Source organism: Chaetura pelagica, unplaced genomic scaffold (assembly GCF_000747805.2).
Source record: "Chaetura pelagica isolate M959 unplaced genomic scaffold, ChaPel_1.0 scaffold476, whole genome shotgun sequence".
Classification (NCBI taxonomy): domain Eukaryota; kingdom Metazoa; phylum Chordata; class Aves; order Apodiformes; family Apodidae; genus Chaetura; species Chaetura pelagica.
This window is the reverse complement of record NW_009953650.1, coordinates 42,763-67,529: the sequence shown is the minus strand read 5'-3', so window position 1 is coordinate 67,529 and position 24,767 is coordinate 42,763. Positions and strand designations below refer to the sequence as shown.

General features: G+C 38.7%; 1 protein-coding gene across 1 annotated transcript in view; it reads right to left on the bottom strand.

The window, feature by feature from the left end:
- LOC104390822 (nipped-B-like protein) overlaps positions 1-24,767 on the bottom strand; it is a gene marked incomplete at both ends in the record, with an annotated part of 102,409 nt that overhangs the window by 35,759 nt on the left and 41,883 nt on the right. The window contains 6 exon segments of the mRNA XM_010000026.1: positions 5,640-5,726; positions 9,178-9,281; positions 10,410-10,499; positions 10,583-10,654; positions 10,800-10,997; positions 14,212-14,394. Of these exon segments, the coding sequence (XP_009998328.1) occupies positions 5,640-5,726; positions 9,178-9,281; positions 10,410-10,499; positions 10,583-10,654; positions 10,800-10,997; positions 14,212-14,394 (734 nt within the window).

The following is a 24,767-nucleotide window of genomic DNA, read 5'->3' as shown; positions in this document are numbered from 1 at the left end:
GTAGCTCTGCACTGGACTCTTTCAAGCAGTTCCCTGTCCTTCTTGAACTGAGGGGCCCAGAACTGGACACAATACTCCAGATGTGGCCTCACCAATGCAGAATAGAGGGGGAGGAGAACCTCTCTTGACCGACTAACCACACCCTTTCTAATGCACCCCAGGATGCCATTGGCCTTCTTGGCCACAAGGGCACATTGCTGGCTCATGGTCATCCTCCTGTCTAGCAGGACCCCCAGGTCCCTTTCACCTACACTGCTCTCCAGCAGGTCAGCCCCCAACCTGTACTGGTCCATGGGGTTGTTCTTCTCCAGGTGCAAGACTCTACACTTGCCCTTGTTGAACTTCATCAGGTTTCTCCCTGCCCAACTCTCCAGCCTGTCTAGGTCTCGCTGAATGGCAGCACAGCCTTCTGGTGTGTCAGCCACTCCTCCCAGCTTAGTGTCATCAGCAAACTTGCTGAGGGCACACTCTGTTGCTTCATCCAGGTCGTTGAGGAAAATACTGAAAAGTACTGGTCCCAGTACTGACCCCTGAGGGACTCCACTAGTCACAGACCTCCAACTAGATTCTGCCCCATTGACCACAACTCTCTGACTCCTTCCTTAAACTTCCTTAATTTTGTTTACATTGATAACTCCAAATTTGCAGCATAAGAGCAGACCCAAATAAAGCACTTGCTCAGTTCTTAATGGTCAGGATAAGAATATGCTCTACATGAAAGCTGTAATACTTCTTCCATTGTATACAGAATGTTTTATGTACACAAAGAAAAGTAGCAAAGAAATGTCCAAGTGCAAGTTACACCAGTTACTATGAATATTTCAGGACAAAATTATAATTTTTTTAATTAAGTCAAAAGACAATTCAGTTGCTCCCAATACGTTAGTTATCAGCACTATAGTAAAAAATGTTTAGTAGTAAAAGAATACAGAAACAGAATGGTTTGGGTTGGAAGGGGCCTTTAAAAGTCATCTAGTCCAACCCCCTTGCAGTGAGCACCTGCAACTAGATCAGGTTGCTCAGAGCCCCATCCAACCTGCCCTTGAACGTTTTCAGGGATATGGCTTCTACCACCTCTCTGGGCAACCTGTGCCAGTGTTGCATCACCTTCACTGTAAAATAATTTTTCCTTATATCTAGTCTAGATCTACCCTCTTCCAGTTTAAAACCATCACCCCTTGCCCTATTGCTACATGCTGTGCTAAATAGTCCCTCCCCATCTTTCTTGTAGCCCTCCTTCAGGTACTGGAAGGCCACTATAATGTCTCTCTGGAGCTTTCTCCTCTCCAGGCTGAACAATCCCAGCTCTCTCAACCTGTCTTAATAGGATAGGTGCTCATCTTTGTGGCCCTCCTCTGGAATCATTCCAACAGCTCCATGCCCTTCTTGTGTTGGGGTCCCCAGAGCTGTACACAGTACTCCAGGTGGAGTCTTGCGAGAGCTAAGTAGAGAAGCAGAATCACCTCCCTCGACCTGCTGGCCTCGCTTCTTTTGATGCAGCCCAGGATACGGTTGGCTTTCTGGGCTGTGAATGCACGCTGCCAGCTCATTTCCTATTTTTCCTCCACCAGTATCCCCAGGTCCTTCTCAGCAGGGCTACTCTTAATCCCTTCATCCCCCAGCCTGTATTGATACTGGGAGTTGCCCTGACCCAGGTGCAGGACCTTGCACTTGGCCTTGTTGAACCTCATGAGGTTCACCTGGGCCCACTTCTCAAGTTTGTCCAGGTCCCTCTGAATGGCATCCCATCCCTCAGGCATCTCAACCATACAACTCAGCTTGATGTCATCTGCAATCTTGCTGAGGGTGCTCTTGATCCCACTGTCTATGTCATCGATGTAGATATTAAACAGCACTGGTCCCAGCACGGACCCCTGAGGGACACCACTTGTCATCCCTCTCCATCTGGATATCAAGCCATTGACCACTACCCTCTGGATGCGACCATCCAGCCAATTCCTTATCCACCCGACAGTCCACCCATCAAATCCATATCTCTTCAATTTAGAGATGTTGTGGGGGACTATGTCAAAGACCTTGCAGAAGTTCAGATAGATGACACCCATTGCTTTTCCCTTGCCCACTGATGCAGTCACTCCATTGTAGAAAACCACTAAGTTGGTCAGGCAGGACTTGCCTTTAGTAAAACAATGCTGGCTGTCTCAAATCACCTCCCTGTCTTCCATGTACCTTAGCATGTCTTCTAGGAGAAGCTGCTCCATGACCTTTCTGGGCACAGAGCTAAGGCTGACAGATCAGTAGTTCCCAGGTTCCTCCTTTTATTATGGTTTGAGGAGGGCAGAAACTAATTTTATGGCATTGATGTGATGACCTCTGATAGCCAAGCCAGAAAGAGACAGAAGGTGGTATTTAGGACCCTGAGGAGGTCCAGGGAGCAGAACAGAGAAGGGTTGGATGACCTCAGTACTCTGCCACAAAATGCCAGAAGGGTGGAAAAGTTGCCCCTGGTTCCCTTCTCTCTTCTGGTGAACATCTTAGAAGGAGGCTTCTGGCTCTCTGTCTTCAACTTGCCCCATACTCTGTAGAATCTGACTCCATTTGTTGCTGAGAAGAGTCATAGAATCATAGAACTATTCAGGTTGGAAAAGACCCTTGGGATCACTGAGTCTGTATTGATACTGGGAGTTGCCCTGACCCAGGTGCAGGACCTTGCACTTGGCCTTGTTGAACCTCATGAGGTTCACCTGTGCCCACTTCTCAAGTTTGCCCAGGTCCCTCTGAATGGCATCCCATCCCTCAGGCATCTCAACCATACAACTCAGCTTGATGTCATCTGCAATCTTGCTGAGGGTGCTCTTGATCCCACTGTCTATGTCATCGATGTAGATATTAAACAGCACTGGTCCCAGCACGGACCCCTGAGGGACACCACTTGTCATCCCTCTCCATCTGGATATCAAGCCATTGACCACTACCCTCTGGATGCGACCATCCAGCCAATTCCTTATCCACCCGACAGTCCACCCATCAAATCCATATCTCTTCAATTTAGAGATGTTGTGGGGGACTATGTCAAAGACCTTGCAGAAGTTCAGATAGATGACACCCATTGCTTTTCCCTTGCCCACTGATGCAGTCACTCCATTGTAGAAAACCACTAAGTTGGTCAGGCAGGACTTGCCTTTAGTAAAACAATGCTGGCTGTCTCAAATCACCTCCCTGTCTTCCATGTACCTTAGCATGTCTTCTAGGAGAAGCTGCTCCATGACCTTTCTGGGCACAGAGCTAAGGCTGACAGATCAGTAGTTCCCAGGTTCCTCCTTTTATTATGGTTTGAGGAGGGCAGAAACTAATTTTATGGCATTGATGTGATGACCTCTGATAGCCAAGCCAGAAAGAGACAGAAGGTGGTATTTAGGACCCTGAGGAGGTCCAGGGAGCAGAACAGAGAAGGGTTGGATGACCTCAGTACTCTGCCACAAAATGCCAGAAGGGTGGAAAAGTTGCCCCTGGTTCCCTTCTCTCTTCTGGTGAACATCTTAGAAGGAGGCTTCTGGCTCTCTGTCTTCAACTTGCCCCATACTCTGTAGAATCTGACTCCATTTGTTGCTGAGAAGAGTCATAGAATCATAGAACTATTCAGGTTGGAAAAGACCCTTGGGATCACTGAGTCCAACCACCATCCCTACTCTACAAAGTTCTCCCCTACACCACATCCAAATGACCCTTAAACACATCCAGGGCTGGTGACTCAACCACCTCCCTGGCAGCCTATTCCAGTGTCTAACCACTCTTTCTGTGAATTTTATTTTCCTAATGTCCAGTCTAAACCTGCCCTGTTACAGCTTGAAGCCCTTCCCTCTTGTTCTGTCGCTAATTACCTGTGAGAAGAGACCAGCACCAACCTCTGTACAATGACCTTTCAGGTAGTTGTAGGGAGTGATGAGGTCTCCCCTCAGCCTCCTCTTCCTCAAACTAAACATTCCCAGCTCCTTCAAGCGTTCTTCATAAGATTTATTCTCCAGACCCTTCACCAGCTTCCTTGCCCTCCTCCGTACTTGCTCCAGCACTTCGATATCTCACTTGAATTGAGGCACCCAAAACTGGACACAGGTGTGGCCTCACCAGTGCTGAGTACAGGGAGACAATCACCTCTGTACTTCTGCTGGTCGCACTATTTCTAATACAAGCCAGGATGCCATTGGCCTTCTTGGCCACCTGGGCACACTGCTGGCTCATATTCAGGACTTAGAACCCCTAAGTCCTTTTCTGCCAGATGCTTTCCAGCCACACTTCCCCCAGCCTGGAGCATTGCCTGGGTTTGTTGTGGCCCAAGTGCAGGACCCGGCATTGTTGAAGGCCATACCATTAACATTAGCCCAACGATCCAATCTATCCAAGTCTCTCTGTAGAGCCTCCCTATCCTCATGCAGATCAACACTCCCACCTAACTTGGTGTCATCTGCAAACTTACTGATAATACACTCTATGTCCTTATCAAGATCATCAATAAAGATATTAAACAGAAACAGTTCCAACACTGAGCCCTGAGGAACACCACTTGTGACCAGCTGGATTTGACTCCATTGACCACCACTCTTTGGGCCCAACTGTCCAGCCAGTGTTTGATCCAACAGATCGTGTGCTCATCCAGGCCATGAGCAGCCAGTTTTTTTATGAGAGTTCTATGGGGAACAGTGTCAAATGCTTTTTGGAGGTCTAGATAGACAATATCCACAGCCTTTCCCTTGTGCAATAGTTGGGTCATCAGGTTATAAAAGGAGATCAGGTTCATCAGGCAGGACCTGCCTTTCATAAACCCATGCTGACTGCTCCTGATCCCCAGTCCTGGCCCTTATTCCTGTGTCAGCTCTGCCACAAGGGAACCTTTGGACTTTTATATAAGCAATCATTGACATCAGGTTTTCTGTGTGTGTATCTATATATATTTGCATATTTTCATGATATTCCTACTTGTTACTATCCCTTCCCTGTTCCATTAAACCTGTTCTAGTTCTACTTTCTTTCCAACTGGGGGAGTAATAGAGAACAATTCTGTTCTCTGTGTTTTGGTTTGCTGTGACCACTAAACAGAAACACCTTTCTAACCTTTTTAAAAATGGGTGCAATGTTTCCCTTTTCCAGTGACCAGGGACTTCACCTGACTGCCATGACTTTTCAAATATCATGGAGAGTGGCTTGGCAACTACATCAGCCAGTTCCCTCTGGACTGAGATGCATTTCATTAGGTCTCATAGACTTATGTATGTTCAGGTTCCTCAGGTGGTCACAAACCTGATTTTTTCTTACAGTGGGAGAGACTTTGCTTCCCAAGTCCCTGTCTTGTGGTACCTCCACTTGAGAGGTGTGGGAAGAGAAGTTGCCAGGGAAGATTGAAGCAAAAAAGTTGTTGAGTACCTCAGCCTTCTCCTCATCCATTATTACCAGTTTGCCAGTCTTGCTTATCAGGGGGAATACACTTTCTTTGACCTTCAATGGATATAATCAATTTAATTTTACTTCAAATCTTCAAATTTGGCAATCTCTTCATCACATAAATATTAAATCAGAAATTTATTTCACACAAACATTTGAAACTATCACTATATGGGACTCAAGTGAAGAAAACCCTATTCTACACTACACAATGGTGTGAAATGATGCAATCTGAAACTCACATGGTTAAGTAATGTAGAAAGCTTTGATCCATCTTGAATATTCTTCTCCAAAATGTTCAGGACTTTTACTGTTTTATCTGTTGAGAGCTAAAACAAGAAACAAAACACATCAAACAACTGTAGGAACATAAAGGCTTCCAAATTGCTGAAAAAAAAGTCCATGGATGAAGGACAGAACATATTATGTAATCTGACAAATTTAAATAGTAAGTAATCTGAGATAAGGACTGGTCTTGACTTGTCTTGTTTCTGATACAGCATCACTGAGATTGCTGATAATAGAATTAAACTAGTGAAATATGTTCTAAGTCTGCAAGCAAACTGCATTTTAAACCACCAAAATCAATAGAAATTTATTTAAAACTGCATATCTATAACGTTTTTGCTTCTAGAAACAGAAATTTACCAAATCCAGTATCAAATCATGAATTCTAACTGACCATATAGAGCTTTATTAAGAGAAAGTCCAAATTCTATGGACAAGCAGAAATAAAATTTCCTGATACTTGAGTGATAATAAAAATGAAATGTATTCTTAAAAACTGCATTAACTTTGAAAAACTAGCATGTTGAATAAAAGTAACTAAAACTCACTGATGTTCTACAGAATTATTATTAAATAATCTGTAAAATATGTTAAACTGCAGGACAGTCAGTTTCATTCATCCAGATAATATTGGCGCTCACCTTTAAAAGCAACAAAATTCTGATTTTATGCATACATGTATGCATATATGTTAAAAAAAAACAGTGAACAGAGGTTAAGGGTGAGAACTGTCAGGAAAGAGAAACAGGCTACAAAGGAAGGTAGGGAGATCAAAGAAAAGGCCAGGAAGAATATCTAAATTTTGGATTAAAGAAAACCCTTCAGAGTGACTTGTATAATAAGTGGCTTCACAAACACTTTATGTATTCTGGGGACCCCAAAACAGGAAAGACATGGAGCTCTTGGAGTGAGTCAAGAAGAGGACCACGAAGATGATCAGAGGGCTGGAGGACCTCTCCTATGAAGACAGGCTGAGAGAGTAGGGATTGTTCAGCCTGGACAAGAGAACGCTCTGGGGAGACCTTATAGCAGCCTTTCAGTACCTGAAGGAGCCTAGAGGAAAGCTGGGGAGGGACTTTTCACATGGGTTTGTAGTGGGAGGACAAGGGATAATGGATTAAAAATGAAGGAGGGGAGATTTAAATTAGACATTAGGAAAAATTCATTAGTGTGAGGGCAGTAAGGCACTGGCACAGGCTGCCCAGGGAAGTTGTGGAAGCCCTAACCCTGGAAATGTTCAAGGGCAGGTTGAGAAATCTGGTCTAAGTGGGAGGTGTCCCTGCCTGTGCAGGGAGGTTGGAACTAGATGATCTTCTAGGTCCTTTTCAACCCAAACCATTCTATGATTCTATAAGACTATAGCAAAGAAACCACAATATGCAGTCTACAGAAAAATAACCTCATTATCACCCAGGGCATTAAATGTTCTAAGCTTGAAAGGGCTCTTTGGAAGGAGGAGGGAAATAGGCAATTCACAGAATCACAGAATCACCAAGGCAGGAAAAGACTTTTAAGATCATCAAGTCCAGCCTATGCCCTAACTCTGGCGCATCAGCCAGACCATGGCCATAAGTGTCACATCCAGTCTTTCCTTGAACACATCCAGGGATGGTGCCTCCATCACTTCCCTGGGCAGTCCGTTCCAATGTCTAATCACCCTCTTGGTGAGGAAGCACTTCCTAATATCCAACCTAAACCTCCCCTGGAGCAGCTTGAGGCCATGCCCTCTTGTCTTGTTGCTAGCTGGCTGGAAAAAGAGCCCAGCCCCCACCTGACTACAACCTCCCTTCAGGTAGTTGAAGAGAGTGATAAGGTCCCCCTTGAGTCTCCACTTCTCCAGGCTAAACAACCCCAGCTCATCCCTACAAGACATTCCCTCTAGTCCCTTCACCAGCCTCGTTGCTCTCCTCTGGACCTGCTCCAGCACCTCAATATCCTTCTTGATGTGAGAGGCCCAGAACTATACACATTATTCGAGGTGAGACCTCAAAAGTGCTGAGTACAGGGGGAGAATTACATCCCTGCTCCTGCTGGCCACACTATTCCTGATACAAACCAGGATACAAGCACACTGCTGGCTCATGTTAAACTGCTTGTCAACCAGCACTCCCATGTCCCTCTCTGCTGGGCCACTCTCCAGCCACTCTTCCCCCAGTCTGTAGCGCTGCCTGGGTTTATTTTGGCCAAAGTGCAGGACCCTGCACTTGGTCTTGTTGAATTTCATGCCATTGGCCTCAGCCCATCAACCCAGCCTGTTCAGGTCCTCCTGCAGCTTCTTCCTACCCTCTGGCAGTTCGACACTTCCCCCTAGCTTGGTGTCATCTGCGAACTTACTAAGGGTGGACTCAGTGTGGTGCTGGATAGAAATCATATAATTAATTACATTGCATATATCAAAAAAGGGTGGATTTTTTTACTTTGCCATCAGGTTCTGTTTTACTGTGGTCGCTAAACATTATCTGTAAAGAGCAAAGCCTATACATTGATGTGCTTTTGTGAAAGTAGATTAATTATTTTAGATTTTACTGCTTGGGTATGTGTTACCTATTGACATGTAGTGCTGTCCTGGTTTGAGTCAGGATGAAGCCAATTTTCCTTTTACTGATTTTTTTTTTCCTTCAATAAGTTTTCTTTTAACTAGTACCAGAGTGTTCCAAGTAATACTGATAACAGTGGAATGTTTTTCTAACTGCTGGGTCTTCAAGGCCGCACCTGCACTCTGCCGGCACAGACACTATGGGGAGATCTGTGACCCCCCCGTAGGAGGCTGAGTTAGACAGACAGCAAAATTGGCCAGAGATATTCCATTCCATATATCTACGTAAGCTCAGAGGAAGGTCAGAGATCACAGAAGACAACTTCCTTCCTGCTTCTTCTTCCCTTCTCTTCCGTCCATGGCCGGGAGGACTCTGTTCATCCATCACCGTCGACCCTTAGGCTCGAGCTCTCCTGACCCTCAGCACTCTCTGCTTTCTCCAGCAGCAGTCTGGAATTTCTCGGGACTGTCCCATCTCAGGGGAGTGCTGGGGGAGTTGCTGGGGGTGGGGGGAGGCGAGAGGCTTTTGCTCATACCTGAACATATTTGTATATAACTGTATATATTTTCTTATATCATTAGTGTTTAATTAAAGCTGTGTAGTTTAGTTTTCAATCCAGCCAAGTCTCTCTCTTTTTCTACCTGGATGGGAGGGAGAGGGGATCGAGAGCGTTGTTGTCAGACCAGAGACAAATGGTGACAAGTGCTCTGAGGCAGGGCTAACACAGAGAGGACCATTCAACAAAAATGTCTCAGTTTCAGAGAAAGTAACAGTTAACAGGTGGCAACTTTTTAAGCACTTCAGCTAAGTCTGCCAAAGCACAACTGTTCACAGTATCTGTCACATGCACACCTAAAGAGGGTGCAGTATCACAGAGGACACAAGTTTCTATATGCTTAAGAAAACTAAATGTTAAAAAAAGAGTCAAAAAGAGTTAAATACTATGAAGATGTACCTTGTCCATAATGCCCATTGCCTTGATTTTTGCAGATTCACTACCCAACTCACTAAGCTGATGCTTTCCCAGTAGCATTTCCTGTGGAATCTCATCATCATCACCTTGAAAAAAAAAATAAAAAAATCAACAATCGTATTTCTAATAGGACTTCAAGGAAACCAGTATTTTAAAGCCAATATGAAAAAGTCAACTGAAGAAAAATAATTTATTTTCCAAATAGCTAACATCTAATAGTTCCATTTAATGAAGACTGATGATGATAACTTTTGGTTGTCTTAAAATGAGTTCTCGTAAAATATGACTGAAAGTCATAAAATAATAATGTTTTTAATATAAAAAATTCATTTATTGCAGCTTTTGTGCTATCACCCTCATTTCAGTGAAACAAATCTTAAATTATTGTAGTCCTAATTATAAAGTTCAAATCTTGGGAAGGGCAATAGATGAAAAACACAGGAAATTAAGTACCTTCGGATACTCTTATGTCTTAATCACATTTACCCTTACAAAAAACCCTATGATGTTACAAGACATATAGAAAGAACCAATTACTTCACTTCTTAATTCAAGGTTGTAGCCACCACTGCTGTAGTAATTTGTTTACTTGCTCCTCCCATTTGTTCTAATCTTGTGACAAAAATGGTAGGGAACAATGAATGCTCCGTAATCTATTTCAATAGAAAGTCACTTCAGTTAATCTGAACTACTTCATCAGACACTTATGCTAAGCTGGTTTATTTTACACTGAAATGGATAAGGAGCATACAGTGATTCAGTGCTTCACCCATAAGGGCATAAGCACTCTGCTGCTGAATTGAATAATCAAGCTCTATTGGACCAAAGGCCAGAACAGATGCAAAATTATGTGCCTCAGATATTACTGGCAAAAGAACCATCTTAGGTTATGGTTTTTACAAAGATATGTTTGACAGATAATGACACCATAATGACATCCCACTCCTGGGAACTATTATTTGTCTCATTGTGATTTATGTCCCTTTTGGATTTTCCAGGGTGGAAGAAGGAGGATCTTCTTCCTGCAGCAGCAAGTGAAATTGGAAAGGTAAAGGCCTCCACTCAAGGTAGAACCATATAAATGCAGTATTAAGTAGCATGTATCAGAGGCAATTACATCACAAAGAAGGAAGTTTGAATATACTGAGATAGAAATTATTTTGTTTCTTGTGTTTTAATTGGGGGAAGCATTTTGAAAATTTCTAACATATTACCAAAAGATGTAAAATCCATGTCTTCTAAATTTTCCAAAATATTCTCTATTGAAGCAGAAAATCTTTTGAAAGTCGAAGAATCCATCATTTCTGGTGAAAAGAAATGTATATATAATTATTTTATAAGCAAATGATAAAATACAAACTGTAGAAAATAAATATTCTAAAATTACCTTCAGGTGTTAGTTTAGGTTCATAAGCTTTCCTCTTCTTTTGTTTTTCTTTTTTCTTCATTTTTCTAGCCACTAATTAAGAGAAGAAAGGACTGTTTACATTCCTTATGCTTATATTCAATACTGCATGTAAAGATGTTGATTTTAAAATGTTTAACATATCCTTTAAAAATGCACTGGTATTATGGAAGAAAACAAAATTTTGAAAATCAGTTACCCTCACTGAGGCTAGGAGGAGGAGAATAATCATCCATATCAGAGTCATTGGGACTGCGATAACGGTAACGGCCACTACCAGAAGTCCTCCTTCCTTCATGATAATGACCACTTTTCCTATAGTCACCAGAACTTCTTCTGTCATGTTCTTCATAGTCCCACGCTTCATCTCTATGCTTTTTATGTCTTTTACGAGAAGCTAGAAATTAAATGCATTTTCATTATATGGAAAAAATTTCTACTTTTAATAGCTCAAAAGTATACATTTGCAAGTTAAACACTACTGTATAGATGTTCTGTAAAACAAATGGACACTAAAATGATATAAAATTCTGTTATGGCATTATTCTAACAATTTGTTTTGAATTACATGAAAACTGTGCCTGAATCTAGCAAAGATGCTAGCAATCATTTAAAAATAGATATTTACAGGGCATTTGCCCTTTTTAACAAAGTAAGGAAAGTAGAACACATAAAAATAAGTTTCATCATTTCAAAAGAGAACACTGAGTTAATTTCTTCAGTTATCCAAATTGTGACTATTACTCGGTGTCCATGTTCCAATTCAGTGATTGCTTTGTCCATCTAATACAGCAAGTTCCAATGAGACATGGCAACTTAATTGCTTGAAGATATTCTGTTTTGTCAAGACAACTAAAATTTTGTTTTGATATATATTGCAGGAAATCTGGTGTAAAAGAGAAAGCTGGAGTCAGAATTCTGGGCCAGGCAGCAAGTATATACCACAGAAGGTTATTAGAAACAGTTTTCAGTCAGGACTAAAAAGTCCTGCAGAACTGAATTTTGAAAAACTGGAATAAATGTTCTAAACAGAAGCAGAGACTTGGTGGAAATAAAGCGGGGGGGTGGGGGTGGGTGAAGAGCAATGGAAAGTTCTCTGTTGTTTTAAAATTTAGTCTTGAAGGGGAAAGGATGCTAAGATGTAATAGAAAAAGGATATGGAGGAGGAGGTATTTTTATCCATGAAATCAGCCAGCTCTCCATTATCTAAGGTAACAGGATAACTGGGCTATCAAAGAAGTCTAACACATACTGTGCTGTGAAGATCAAAAGAGCTCCAAAACATTGCATTCTAGACTAGCAGAGTTCATTATTCTTGTGATCTTGCATGTGAGAGTCCTGAAATCTGTGTCTCCGCCAAAGTGTCCAGAATGTATATAGAGTTGTTCCTGAGCAAAAAGGCTCCAAGCATTCATACAGAACTGGAACAGAACCAACAAGTTCTTTCTACAACTCCAGTTTATTGAGAAACATAGGAAACATACCAGGATATAGTCACATCTGGTAGAGTACCATGAAATAGTCAATAGTCAGCCCAGGCTCAGAACTAATAAAACAACATTGACCCTGTGGTGATACTAATGGTCTGAACCACACCCTAGAGGGCTCCTACTTCTGAAAGCATAGAACAAAACTTATGCACAGAGGTGGTCCAAGTGTTTAAGGTAATAACTTAATTCATGCTTTGAGCTGTTCTGCTTATGGATCAGACTAGCTTCTGGAGGCAGTACAGTTATGTTCACCAGGCCTGAGCTACTAACACTGTCAGTTCTAAAATGGTTAACAGCAATTGAAGAAATGAAGAGCTGTCTGGGATACCTGAAGTGAGCATATTGGAGGAGTAGGGAATTTATGGGAAAAGACTTTACACAACTGATTCTTTTCCCCCTATGAGAGAGTATTTTGTGGAGGTAGATTAAATCTGTCTCCACAGTTTACGAAACATCAGTATCAATTTAAGCTCTGTAGGATGAATTCTGACTCCAGCTACATCTTTCCAGCAGAAATTTAAATTGACCAGTTTATCAATGTCGCACGACAAAACAGAATGTGTTACAATTGTGCTGGCTCTGCAAGGCAAATAAGATGAACATGGGAACAGCTATTCACAATCAGTCATTACTCTACAAAGTTTATTTTGAAGCAGATCAAATTTACTAAAAGTGTAAGTATAAATAATATTTCAAGAGTTATTATTAATTTTATACATAAAGACTATTCAGAATATAAACATTCAATTTCCTTCTGAATTCTGCCAAATATTTATGCAATAACACATTTAGCACTTATTGTATGAGAATTATTTAATACATTTTTAATTTATCATAATTTAATTTAACAGAATGCTCCTTCATCATGAGATACTCAAATTTCTCTTCTATAACAATTACTATTTCATATTTTTTCAAGTTCAATTTTAGACAACCAAAATAATTCTGAAATACACATTTGTAACAATTCAGTGTACTTATCACATATCTTTAATTTTCTTGATCATTTTGTCTCTTAACTCTGTTCAGTTCTACAGTATCCTTTGAGAAATATTATAATTCATTTTTAAACCACATGTCCTCAATTACTTATTTAGAATGAAGGCCATATCTCTTGAGAGGATATAGTGAACCTAGAATCCCTTAAAGCATATAATTACCGTGAAAGTTTTCCTTAATTTGCTTTACTTTGCATTTAAGAATTTCAACAGCCACTGTGGCTAATAGGTAGATTAAGATCTCTCTAAAATTCCTGACAATCCTCTCCATTCCCAATCAAATTAAATAATTTTGTTCTACTTATTCTTTTTTAACTCACTGTTCCAAATTAACATAAACAGGTGAAATGATACAGTAAACAGAGAATATAGAATCCTGAATGAAGCAAATAATCTTATTACAAGTTACCTCAAGATCTCATACAGTCAAAGCAGCATTATTCAGTTATATTTTAAATGGAAACCAAACAAACAAAAGGACATTCTTTTCTGCTTCTTTGATAAAGATCAGAGGTATCACTATTATAATTTTTAAGTGTATGGGTGCATATGAATTGTGTATCTGTTGGACAAGAACTTGAAACATTAAAAAAGCAGGACAAAGAAATCTTTCTCTTTTGGACCCTAAGAAAGCCTAAGAAGCAAAACATTATGTTTTACAAAAGTTCTGTAAAATGTTTAGGTAAGCAAAGGTGGGAAGAGACTAAACTTGGGGAAAAAATCATTATAAGGAAGATGACTTTTCAGGTTATCAGCAATAGGTACTTCTCCTATAGCCCTGCATAGCTAACACAGCTAAGATGATACGCAGACTGAACTGATTCCATCCATTTTAATGGAGTTGCTTTTCAGTGTTGGCTAACTGAACTACCATAGAGACAAACTAACTACACTCCTATTCAGAAGTAGGAAATCCCTTCCTAACTTAGAGTCATTTAGGAATTTGTTGACACTTAAGAACTTTATCTGATTGCACAGCAAAAGTCTAAATACAAACTTCCTCTTCTCCTTTGAAATCACTTAATTAAAAAATAGTAAAACAAACAACAACAAAGTATATACTTTTGTAAAAGCAAAATATTATTCTTCCTTAGGAGTAGGAATAGAATGATGTACTACTTACATTCAAAAGCATCTTCACTGTCATTGTCTTCATCAGAACTGATTTCAGCATATTTTGGTTTCTCATTAACTGTGCTACGTTTGCGCTTGTTCATTTTCACACGTTCACAAAGTGGCATGGTGGATTCAATTTCTGCCAGGAGCTCAGGAGGCAACTCCTTTAACACTGACTGATCTATGCTACCTATTAATGGAGAGCAAGAAGAGTAAATGTGAACCTGAAGATAACAATAAGGGCCCAACACTACAGCCCTTGTTCAGAAACTGCTTACAGTATATCCACTAATAAATAATACCATCGTTAGATATACTTGGATGTATTTGACAGTCATTTGTAAAGTTGCATTTATCATTCACACTGCATTAAGAAATGAACATAATAAATGGCATACACATCTCATTCAATAAAATATTTTGTCAGATGTATAAACAAATTCAATTTGTTGAATTTCCTTTGTAAAAGGACACCCTTGCTCTTCTTCCACAAAATTTAGTCTTAGTTCATTCTCTGAATTCAGAAGTCTAGGATTCATTATTCTCATAAACAGTTGTTTATCCTCATTCATATTATTTAGTGTACACAAACAGTAATCTTCCCTTTTCCAGTAGGTATAGACAATCTGTGGCAGACATTTCAATGACATTTCATTGACATTTCAATCTCTGCCTCAGACTTTTTTTTTACCTCCTACTAGTAGTTTTATAATGCAACCCAAATTTTTGCTTGAATTTGTTACAAAGTATAGTTGAAAGATTTTTATTTAATATAAACAAACAAGCTGGACCACATCTGGTTTCTTTTCCACAGAGGTAAATTGCTAAATTTTTAAATTCTCATCACATTTTGAAACTACAGATATGCCCATATGCAGTCAGTATAAAGGGGATTTACGGTCAAAATATTTTACAAGTAACACAAGAAAATAAAATTAATTCAAAAGTATTTATTGGGGCTTTATTTTGATGTCTTATCATTATTTATCAAAGAACCTTCTGCACAAATTTTAATATAATCAGACTAAACTGTTAACCTTTTTCCAACAGCAGAACAAATGCCTTTGTTGTAATTGCCTCTCTCGCCTTCCCAAGGCACACTATTGCTATACACACACACAAATCCTCCAAGAAACCATCTTCTGGATGACAATTCACTTTTTAATTACATTCACTATATCACTAACATATCTTTCTAAAATTTATTTCCATTTTAACACTAATATTCCATCTTCTAATCCAAGCTTAGTCTCCCCCCCCTCCTTTAAACAACTTTAACTGGAATTATTAGAGTCTTAATATGAGAAAATAGTTTCAAGCAACAAAATTTAAAAATAGGTCTCATATATTCTTGATTTCACATATCTACACCCATTAAAAAATCCTATAAGCAATGAAACTATTGATTAGAAAATTATTTTTCTATAATTCTCAGGTATGCTCAATAAGTCATCCCATTTAAGTGCATTTTAAAAAAAGATTTAATTTAAAATATTGGATTTTTTGAATGGAGGTAGGGAAATATCTGTAAAGTAAAACTGATAGCAAAAGTTGTCCCTGCTTCCTCCATGCAGTGGTCCCTCTTTAAGTTGCCAAATATATTTGAGTCTCTTCTAGTCTACAGTGAAAAGTAAATTAAAAAAAAAGAATAACTAGAAAGATAGATTGCTTGGGGAGAAAATCAGAAAAGGAAATCAGTAATGGACTGTATACCTAGCTTGACAAGAGTTCTATTACCAAATTCTAATTCAATTAAGTTTCAAATTCAATTTCAAAACTGTGCCTGAATGTTTAATGATGTAATTTTAAGATTGTAATCATTGCTTCAAGGAATTGTTAGAACAGTATTTGCTCTTTATTTTCCTTATACTGTGCACAAATAACATGTCAGTATGATGAAAGGTGATATATTTTAATTAAGAAAACTCTTAAAAAAACAACTCTGAAACAAGAAACAAAATTCACAGGTCAGGTTACTACTCTCTTACCTCCTAGGAATATCTATTCTTGCTTTCCTTATTGATTTTGTTCTCGGGGTAGAACACTACTCAGTCTTTACAAATAAGTCAATTATCACAGTGTTAATTAGACAACAAAGAAAAAATTAAAATGCAATTACTGAAAATATTTGTAAATATTGTAAAGTGCTCTATAAGTCATCTATAAAAGTTTTGTTTCTGTCACAATGTTCCCTGGAACAAGTCTGCTGCATGCCCAGTTTCCTTAGCTGCTGAGGATTGTAAATAACCAAATCTAAAAAGTTTTACTCATGCAGTACAAAGGAGGTAAGCATGACTGCACATGTATGAGCAATTCTGATATACGTGGAAAAAGACTCATCATCCCTTCTGAAAAAATTCAGGGAAATTATATACTGTGGGACACTAGTAATGAGCTTGTTAATATTTATTTTACTTTACACTTATGATGAGTCAGGGCAACCCAATGTTCACTTAATTCCCTTTTTTATAGCTCCATGTTTTATAATAAATGAACCATTTATTTGTTCAGGGTAATATATATAAGAAATACTTAAGAGAATCCAGTTCACCATAAGAATCCAGTCACATGGCAACAAACACTAGGTTACAAAACCCATACTAATGCCTTTTCAGTTTACAGGATACTTTTCACAAATGATTAAAAGAATCTAGAGCCATTGGAAAGCATCTACAAAAACATGTATCATCACCTTCAAGTTTTCAATTTGTTTGATAAGTTTGTAAAGACATTGTACCTACTTTCCTGTACCTACTTTCCTGTTTCCACTTTAATCAGTTACATTTGAATCTAGTTTGCATGGCTTTTTAAATGGCAAAGGAGAAAACTTTACTAAGTTGCTTCACAATAAGAGTACCCCAGTAATCCAAGCTTTCTGAAAAACTGTCCTCATCAACAGAATAACTCAATATTTTGCAATGTGTGTGATCAGCATATACAGTAGGCCTGAAATGGACTTATAGCCATCAGTGTTCTTCAGACAACACTTATACTCTCAAAACTGCCACAACTATTAAAACAAACAAAAAAAAGCACAAGAAAAGTGCTATCCTAACCAAATCTTTGTTCCACTGCAAGTAATCTCAATGCTGATAAACTCCACATTAGTGAAACTGAAGGGTGAGTCACAGAGTAGCTGTAAGAACAATTAATCAGCAATTCATCTTGAAGAAAGGAAAAGCGTCAGTGGACAAGGGGATATCAGATTGCTTATATGGTTACTTTAAAATATTTGTAATATCAAAAAGGCCTGTTTGCACATACTATTGTGGCAAATGAACAAGTGCTTGAAGAAAAACTGCCCCAGAAGTTTGTTTTAAAACTGAGGTTTACATTAATGAAGTCTTTTGCATAAATTAGTCTCCCATAAATATTGTCTTTTCCATTTCTGTGCACTAATACTTTGCAAAGCATAAGCAAAACTGCAGTTATAATCTCTATATATACCTTGTATTTTAAAATGCAACTTTTTCCAAATATCAAGACATTATAGAAAAGAACACCGAAGGGTCTAAGAGGGAACACTGCCACTTGTTTGGAGTGGGGATATGAGGGAGAGAAGCAGTGTTAGGAAGAAGTATGTCCTATATAATTCCATAGAACCTGATTGAACAAATATTTTTTCCTCATCTACCCCAATACTGGCATAAAGGGAAGGCTCTCAGCCTCATGCTAAACAAAAGGAGAGGTTCAGTCTCACTGTTTATATTACAGTCTTTAGTTTTGTCCTTTAGAAATGGAACCCAGCCAGATTAGTGGGTCAGAGAAGAATCTGGACACAGCAACGTAATAATTCCATGATGTAATAGAGGTCATAATTGCCCACAGCTAAGCAGCACAGATTCAGAAAGGATTTTGCAATAGCACAAAATACTCTTAGAAGCAAGAAACATTTATTGATAGAGGGAAGAGATTTCCAAAGAGCACTCTGAAGGATCCAGATGGAGAGCAAGGAAGATACCCAACACGCACTCTTCAAATATGCCAAGAAGCAAGAGAACTCACATGACATTGGTACCAATGATTTCCTCAAGCTATCCAATTGCTGCAGCAACTCTAGCCACATTTCATTCCTTATTGCTATTCACTGACTTCTCATCTTTATAAAAACAGATAAAAGAAGGCTAGAGCAGTCTAGTTTTGCAATATACTTCGCAAAAAATATAGAAGTACTCAGAGGAAAATGGAGCAAGATCACCAATTGAAATAATTGCTGCACAAAGAACCTCACTTTGTGTCAGGGGATTGCTTTTGGATTTTGCTGTTATTGGTTTCGAACATATGCATTGAAATTTAAGCCAACTCAATGTATTATATTAAAAAGTTAAGGTGTTTTGTACAATTTCAAAACACAGCATGTAATTTTCCATTACTATGAATGTTCAGAATCTGAAATTTATGATTGATGCATTTTCCCAACCATGTATTCTGTATTAATTCTGTATTCATGTAATTATTCTGCATTAATGTATTAATTTAAAAACTGAGCCATGAGGCCTCACCTAAGAAAAAAGACCTTCATTAAATATAATCAAATTAAACCTCAATTTTTCTTCTCATAAAAGAAAAAGTCCTATAGAATCAATATAATACAACCAAGATTTTTGCAGAGAAGAAGCAAAACAAATACTATAATTTATATTTGATTTGTGATTACAGGCACATCAAGAATATCTGCTTTTACCTTACTCATGGATTCTCAGCCTTTATCACTGAAAATATCACATGAAGCTACTCTTGCTTTGTTTCTTCAAAGTAACTTAATTGCATTAACAACAAGAACAAAAAATGCTGGTATTTTAGCTTTTTAATATAAAATACTACACAAAAGTTGCTCAGAAGATATTTAAACAGTAAGTATATTTAAGGAACCTCTATTTGATGCAAACAACAGCTCAGTAATTTGAAGAACAAAAAAGGTCTCATCCTTTTTCTTTTATGTTCATTGCTAATATACCTATGGAGAAAAAAATAAATTGAAAATTTCAAGCAAATAGTTTAAATTTTATTAAACAAAAAGTTACCTAAAATAGTTGAAAATGTGGAGCAACAGAAAAGTTCATTTATCAGAATAAAATGTGAGGCTTTCCCCTATTTGTATTTTGCAAAATTTACCCTTAGACTGGAAGGAAATTTAAAACATTTTAATCCCATATCCCTGCACATAAGCCAAGAAATAACATCCGTATTTAGATACTTAAGACACATGAACAGGTCTGCATTGTGTATTGTAATGTCAGACAAATTGCTGACCTATATTTTTACATATTGCAATGCATTGCTGCAAAAATAATTCATGCAAAATAGCTTTAGCTTTTCCCAGAAATAAGAGGAAACTGATCAAGCATTCAAGACCAGGAACCAAAGGCAGTTTCATACTTTCAACAAATTGCTCTGACAAATTGGGTAATAAATTTCTCTCACTTACATGTACTAAAGTAATTTTTCAGAAGTGAACTCATTAAACAATGCACTCCTAAATCTGCAAACAATCATATTTTGAATGAATCAAAGTACAATGAAATTAGTAGATTTGGTCAAGGTTATTGTTGCTGCCAGGAACTAGATATGCAAAACTTGCATTATCCAGAGAGCAGTTAAGGACAACTGTGAGAGTAAGAACCAAAATATTTACCTTATTGACAAAGACAAAAATAGAAAAATAATTCAAGCAAACACCGAGCAAAGCAGTGTGTTGAAAATGTCTCTTATTGTACTGGTAACAGATCAACACAAAAAAAAGGACTCGGGTGTGCAACTGTTGAACACAGGGAGTGAGGAAAAGGAAGAGCAGTTTCTCAGAGTATTTTGCCAAGCCTGCCCATGTGTGGTGCTTGGTGGTCAGCTCTTGTTCTGGTTTGGTGGGGTTTTTGGTAGTGGGGGAAGGGACCCAGGAGTGGCTCCGGTAAGAAGCTGAGAAGCTCCCCTGCTTTCAAAACCCAGCCAAGGAGCCATTAGAGGGACAATAGATGCGCCTCTGCGATTAACATACAAAAGAACGGCTATAACGCCTGAAGGAAGAGCTCTGCTGGAGGAGAAAAGCGGTGCTGGGGAAGGAGAGCGGTGCTGGTGGGGAAGAAGGGGAAGAAGGTGCCCTAGCAGAAGTTTCCCTGCAGCCCATGGCGAGATGGCAGCTGTGCCCCTGCACTCGTGGAGGAACGTGGTGGAACATTCCCTGGGGGTGCCAGGAGGGGTGAACTTGGCCAGTGGACTTGGATGTTGTGGCCAGAAGATTTGCTGCCTGTGGACTCTGATTGCGCAGCCTTGGAAGACCCCGGTGCCAGGGGAGTTGGCTGTTCCCGAAGGGGCCTGTGACTGTGAGAAGCCCAGGCTGGAGCAGCTCCAGACCTTGTGGGAAGGACTCATGAAGGAGAGGTTCGTGGAGGACTCTCTCCCGTGGGAGGGACCCTGTGTGGAAGCAGGGAAGGACTGTGAGGAATCCTTCCTCCTGAGGAGGAAGGAGCAGCAGGAACCACGGGCCTGTGAACTGACTCTAAACCCCATCCCCCTGTGCCGCTGGGGGGAAGGAGGGAGAGAAACTGGGAACAAAGTGATTTGGGCCGGGGAAAGAAGGGAGGGGTGGGGTAACATATGCAAGCCCTGCTCTTTGCTCTTTGTGTTGTCTGTGTCCTGTGTGTGTTTGATTAGTGTGAAATTATTATTTTTTTCCCCGGGACCTTAATCGGTGAAGAACCCTCCTTGTCCTTTGTCTCAACCCATGAGCTTTGTCCTCCTCATCCTAGTGTGTGTATAAAGGGGAGTTGATTGAGCGTCCATGTGGCTGATTCTTTGTTGTGTTGGGCCCAAACCACAACAATCTCAAAATTTTTTTTGGGATATGACAGATGCACCATGCCTAAAAAAATCCCTGCAAGTAGAAACAATTCATGCTAGAGAACTGAGATCTTCCTAGACTATTTGATTTAAATGGTTATATATAGTTTTGGTTTGGCTTTTGCCTAAACAATACCTGGAAAATGTTTCAAACTATGAACCTGTTCAGTCCAGAAAGGAGGAAAAAAATGGACAGAATGTATATTAAAATGGATCCTCTGCAAACCCAACGTATCTTTAAATACTTCTAATGCCATGAGGAGCAGCCAGCTCCTCTTCTAGACTGGTTAAGTTGAAAAGAGGTAGTCACTAAGATCTCAGAAAAGAGGAAAACCAGGAAGGTTGTAGAATTCTTATGTAAGTGATGTTTTTTCCACAAATTCAGTTAAATTTAGAGTTTAAGAGAAGCTTTACAGACTTCAGCTGAAAAGAATAATGATAAACTCCTAGCTGTAAACAATGAAATATATCCTTTACTTTTGTAAAATGTGGTATAATTTATTAGAGAACTTCAGAGACAGTTATGAGATGATTGGTCAACCTGGGACTGCATTCACATGCAAGATGCTTAGTGGGTTATTACTCTGACCTTCCCACATGCAAATACAGTTGCTACCAGGAACTCTTAAGAGACTGATTCAAAATTTCAGATTTGTGGAATTACAGACTTACACAATGGATATCTTCAGAAAAGCACAATCTGAGTTGGAGCCTTTTCCTTTCCAAAGGAAATATGCTTTTACTCCATTTATTTCCTTGCAGCACAGCTGCTTGCCCTGTTGATTTCAGTGAGTACAACAGTATGTCAGTTTCAGTACCAAGAGATTGTTGAAATTAACTCTAAAGTTTTCTTAATGAGTTAATATCCATTTTTCTCAAACTTTTGCCAATTTTGTCTTTGTAGATGACCTATATATGAAGGATTTAAACAAATGTTTAAAACTTTTTTCTACAGTTTTCAGCTTTACCAAAAAGTATTGGTGATTAGCTCTGCTATGCTGCCCAGAAGTTGGCTCAATAAGCCAACACAATCTGGATACGGCTTTCCATCCTGGAATACTCCCTTTCTTGTCACTCCTACCTAGAAGATGAGCATCTAATTAATTACACTGCTTCACAAGTGAGACTGTTTCCAGCAGTGCTAGAACTCAAAGATGGACCATCATGTAACAGAAATGTCATAGAATTTTACACTGCTACAAGCTACCACTGACTACAAATTATACTTATTATAGGCTCTGAAAGTCATCTGAAATTAAAAAACCCCCCACAAACGCACAAGCATAGAACACAGAAAAATCTAGAAGCATTGTTTTAAATCTACAATGTAAAGATGATTAAGCAGCAGTCAATTTTATAGTTGCACCTGTAAAAATATGAAGAGGACCTTTGAAGAAATGGCAAATCTTCACTCAAATTTCAGATTATAGCATCAGAGAACATAGTATATTTAGGAAGACTAGAAGTGAGCAATGAAAATCTGTGTTTAAAGTTCTGTGTTGTACAGATAATTAAATCCTATAATAACATTTTACACAATGAAGGAGTAGCATTTGGCATTAGATTCTGCAGTGACATTATCACGTGTTTTTTTTTAAAAAAACAACAGTCTTTTTAGGTGATATTTGAAGACCCAAGTCTTAAAAAACATGCACTCATTTGTCCTAGAACTAAAACTTGCATTACATATATGGTGCTTATTTTGGAATGTCAATCCTTCAAATATTTTCTAAACTTACTCAGACATCTCCTTAACACAGACAGTTACTAGTCTTTTCATCTTAACAATCATGTACTATGGCTATCCTATTAATATAATAACAACATTTCAAACCTGTCTATAAAATGTGATTAAAATGTTACTTTTGGTTTTTACAGTACAATGCAAGGTTTATCCACATGCAAAATAAAGGTATGGTTTTCAAATTTGAAGTTTACTGAAATAATGCAAAAAGTTGCATACATTTTTAGTATAGATAGCACTAATTTTAGTTTAAAACAAGTCAATTTTACTAAGTTTTATAATGAATGGGCACTAGTCCCTTAAGACAAAATTACTATCTAAATGATGTTTGGAACTAGCTAAACTAAGCCTATTTTAAACTGGATTTCAGATAAATTACAGCAGTTATGATGTACGTGAAAAAGCCAAGAGAAGACATTTTCTTGGGAAAGGAAAAAAAAGGACAAGAAATACAAGGAGGTAAAAGAAGGAAAGATAAAGCAAAATATACTAAGCTACATGGAATGAGAGGGATGTGAGAAGTGGTGGAATAATGCTGAAAGGCAACACTAGAAAATATTTGCTACAATCTATTAAGAAATATGGGATGAAGTAAATAAAGAATGTTTATGAAAATTGCATCTCCTAGTGGAAATTACATTAATATTTTCTCTATCAGTCAGTTGTTCACAAATAGACTTTGGCTTATGAAGAGATACCTTTATGAATTATAAACCTTTCAAAACACTGGAGTTCATCTAATTATTTAGCATAATTATTTAACATATATCCTAGAAAGTAGGGTACCAGGAAGTTGGGTAAAAAAAAAAACAAAACCAAAAAAACTCATGAAAATCTGAAGTTCAAAGACACTTTCGCCAAAATTTACTTGGCTGAACACTCACAACTTGATTTGTAAAAGAAACATAGTTACAACATTATTCTTTTCACAAAACTTATTTATAGCATCATTGTAAGAATCTTATTCTAGATACAATAGCAAAGAGACTGATCAGATTAAAACATTTTTTTTTTCTCCTGGAAAATATGTCCCAAGTTATTTCAGAATATGTAAGAAATATATGACTTCAGTGTCATGGTGTGAGCCAGGATGAAGTCAGTTTTCTTTTTACTGACATTTTTTTCTTCAGTGAACTCTTTTAAGCAGCACACAAGTTTTCCAGCTAGTGGACTGATAATGCCTGGATGTTTATAATTACTGCCGAGACACCAAGGACACTTGGCTCTGCTTATTGAATCTACTGCTTTAGATACTAAAGGAGCAGAAGACTCGTATCTACAACCCTCCCATAGGGAGGAGTGGTCTAGACGCACGGCAAAATCGGCGAACCAAAGTATTCCATTCCATATATCTACATAGCTCTCGATATAAAGTCAGGGATGACAGAAGTCAAGCCCTTCTTCTTCCTTCTCTTCCGTCCATGGCCAGGGTTTGGGGAGGACTCCATCTGTCCATCACTGTTGATCCCTAGGCCTGTGCATTCCTGACCCTCATAACTCTCCCCATAGCTCCTGTCTGCTCTACTACTCTCTCTGGCAGTGCTCCGGGACATTTTGGAACTGCTCACAGCTCAGGAGAGTGCCAGGGGGAGTTGCTGGGGGTAGGGAGAGGTGATAGGGGTGTTGCACATTCCTGAACACATTTGTTTATATTTGTACATATTTTCTTCTTATCATTAGTATTTTAATTAAAGCTGTCTAGTTTAGTTTTCAATCCGGAAAGTCTCTCTCCTTATTCTCTCTCTCCTTCCCTACCTGGGTGGGAGGGGGAGGGGATTGAGAGCAGTGACCATTCAGAAAACACAAAACACATAAAAACATTGCAGAAAAGTTATAAGCCTGACTTTAAAATAAATGCATTGCTTGTGTGACACAGCTATTAGAGTTATCCCGATAAGAGTAATTAACACCTTTACACATTACTAAAAAAACCATAGAAATAACCAGATACAATACAGACTACAAAAAAGCCTACTTCAGAAACA